This window comes from Empidonax traillii, unplaced genomic scaffold (assembly GCF_003031625.1).
Source record: "Empidonax traillii isolate 1590-97213 ecotype Southwest subspecies unplaced genomic scaffold, ASM303162v1 scaffold579:size954524, whole genome shotgun sequence".
Classification (NCBI taxonomy): Eukaryota; Metazoa; Chordata; class Aves; order Passeriformes; family Tyrannidae; genus Empidonax; species Empidonax traillii.
In genome coordinates this window covers 537,364-540,229 of record NW_020955772.1, presented here as the reverse complement: position 1 = coordinate 540,229, position 2,866 = coordinate 537,364, and the positions used below count along the sequence as shown (strand labels likewise).

General features: G+C 46.0%; 1 protein-coding gene across 2 annotated transcripts in view; it reads left to right on the top strand.

The window, feature by feature from the left end:
• The window catches only part of KLHL12 (kelch like family member 12), a 25,804-nt gene that overhangs the window by 5,031 nt on the left and 17,907 nt on the right, over positions 1–2,866 (top strand). For both annotated transcript variants that reach the window (XM_027898140.1, XM_027898139.1), the window contains one exon: positions 1,919–2,072. In XM_027898140.1, the coding sequence (XP_027753941.1) occupies positions 1,919–2,072 (154 nt within the window). The remainder of the gene's footprint in view (positions 1–1,918; positions 2,073–2,866) is intronic.

Genomic DNA, 2,866 nt, shown 5'->3' with positions numbered 1-2,866 from the left:
CTGAACGTCTTGTCTGATCAGTTCTGACCTTTGGTGACATCTGTGTCCCTTGTCTGTGCTACCAAACAGCTTAGTCTTGTTTTCAGAATGTTTTGTCTGGCCCAAAGCAGGAACTGGTTTTAGCTTCTGAATGCAGTGCCTGGCCTGTCACACAGCAGGTCAGACGAGGTAATTTGCTGTTCCTTCCTGCCTCTGAAAGCCATGAAGTTTATTCACTGAGTCAGCAGGCTTGAAAGGCCTCTTCCCTCAAATTACTTCGAGGTTCACCATTACCTCCTGCTCTTCTCTTCTCTGCTGCAAGTGCATGTCTGCATCACATCTGCTGCTCAGTCCCAGCAGACATCCCTTCCCTTCTCTACTTCTGGATCACCTCCTTTTTCCCCAGCTGTGGCAGATCCAATGCCCAGGGATCATGCTTTGACCACGCTTTCTGCCTCCTGAGTCTCTGCCCAACTGGCTGTACCAGCTTTGGGCTCATTCCTGGCCAGAGAAGCCACGGGCTTTCATCTGCTGACCCTGGTGCTTCAGAAGTGGGATTGGGTTTGCAGTGTATCAATCACCACCTGCTGAGGTCAGTGATGTGCAGGGTGTGGTTGCTGAGCCCACCTGCTGTTCCACTGCTCAGGAATTAACCGGATCTGTGCCAGCAGCTCCGTGGTGGAGGCACCGAATCACAAAGCTGAGCTTTGTGAAATACAATCTCAGTTTTGTGCGAGTTTGGTGTTCCCGAAGATTGACCATTGAGAGGATGACATTCCTTGGAAAAAAATAGTTATTCCAAAATGAATCATAGAGTGATAAAATACTCAGGGGACAAAGTCTGGACTGTGTAAGTGCATGTATTGTCATTTTACTTTCAAACATTCAAGATAATGAGTTTTAACCTTTAACATTTAACCTTTAACTCTGAACTTTCTGGCCTGTAGTCGTTCCTTTTAGGAACCTTCACCATAAGCTTGCAGAATGGATGAGGAATCGACCAGATTAGAAAGCTTTTTACTTGTTTGGTTTTAGAGCAGAGTGGTGATGATGTCCAGGTGTTAGAAAGGAAAATTGCTTGTCAGTAGAATTGCCTTGTTAACGTTTAGGGCTGGACATGCTGCAGTGATCTCAGACGTGGGGGAGGTTACCCGAGCTTGGGCAGAAGGATGTGCTGCTGACAGTGGGCACAGGGATGCCAAATTTCCGGGCCACAAGGACACTTGGCAGGAGCCCCAAGATAAGGAAGAAACTAAGAAAGCCAACTCAGCAACTGTGCTGAAATCAGCTCCGGGTGGGTAGGAGGTAATTTCGGCAGGGGCAGATCCTGACTACCAACCCACGGACCACCAGCTCCACAAACACCACCTCCCATCTCCCCTCTACCCCTCCTCCCACCTCAAAGGAAGAGAAAGACTGAGCAGGGGGCTAATTAGCATAAGAAACAAAGGAATCATTAACCAATAGAAGATAGAAAGCTAATTAATAGGAGAACTAGGTAAATTGTAGCCAGTTAGGGTAACAGTGAGGTGGGGACCCCGTGTGAACTGCAGGGTGTCACACACATCCAGCCAGAGAGGAATCCCCCTGGGCTGTTCCTTGGAGTAGAGGCTGGAGTTACTGCATGGAGGAGAGGGTTTAGTTGTCTTCCACAGATGACACATGTAATCTCTGCTCACTCTGATCTCAGCTGGCAGGTTTTACAGTGCAGTGTGACTGTCCCCCTGATCCATAATGAACTTTGTCTTACTCATCCTGTAAGTGAATTCTGAGGGGGAATTCCCTCCTTCCTCTTATTCTTTCAGTGAGCCCAAAAAGAGAAAGGACAAATATCTGTTGAAACCTCTCTGACAGGTCTCATTTTCAAACCTGCTGAGTGCTGTGGGATTTCTGATCACATTACTGAAAAATAAAGCTGTGTCTCCCTTCTGATTTGCAGCTCTCAGAGAAAGATAAACCCTGTGTGGATATCCAGGGCCTGACAGCCTCCACCATGGAAATCCTGCTGGACTTTGTATATACAGAAACTGTGCATGTGACGGTAGAAAACGTCCAGGAACTGCTCCCAGCAGCATGTCTGCTTCAGCTGAAAGGTAATTCAAGGAGCAGCACATATTGCACAGTTGCTGCTATTTAGGTATTTTATTTGTGTGACCCTCTGTGAATGGAAGAGAAATTTGGGGTGAAATTATATTTATAAGTAGCTATGTCAGACTTCTGTTTCCTTGTGCTCTGTGGTCTCGTTGGTAGAGGAACTGACTTGGGTGCAAAAAAAAGAAGATGATAAAACAGGTTATTGTTCCGTGCTTTGGGCTACTGTACAGGAGTATTCCCAAGAGGAATTGTGGGCTGTAACACATAAATGTTACAGCTCAGTCAAATTATTATAGTGGGCAAATCCTAGATGTCGTTTGACCTGCCATCACAGGTTGATGACAAAGTGGTTGATGTCCTTGCACATGCACCTGTGGAGCTATTCCAGGCAATTATCCCAAATCCCAGGTGACTTACCCAAAAGTTATCATAGAAAACCAAGAAATCTGGTAGTCATATCCACTAGCAGATACACTTCTGGTTTATAATCCATGAAACTGAGTACAGCTCACATTGGAGTCTTTCCCTGGTATCAGATTGATGTTATTTTTTCATTTAAAATAGAACAGCCAGAGCTCAAACCAGCCCAGGCACACGGTCTGTCTGAGTGTCCTCCCCTGCTCCAAAGCATTTACCTGCATGTGTGTGTTTCTGTGGTGTTTCTACTTGTTATTTGAGTTGGCTTTTCGTTATTGTTTGGAAGTTTCCTTTCTGAAGCCCTTTCCAAAGCAGTGGATTGACAGTAAGCCTGCAGTGCTCATTCACCCCTCCAATTTTCCGTAGGTGTGAAACA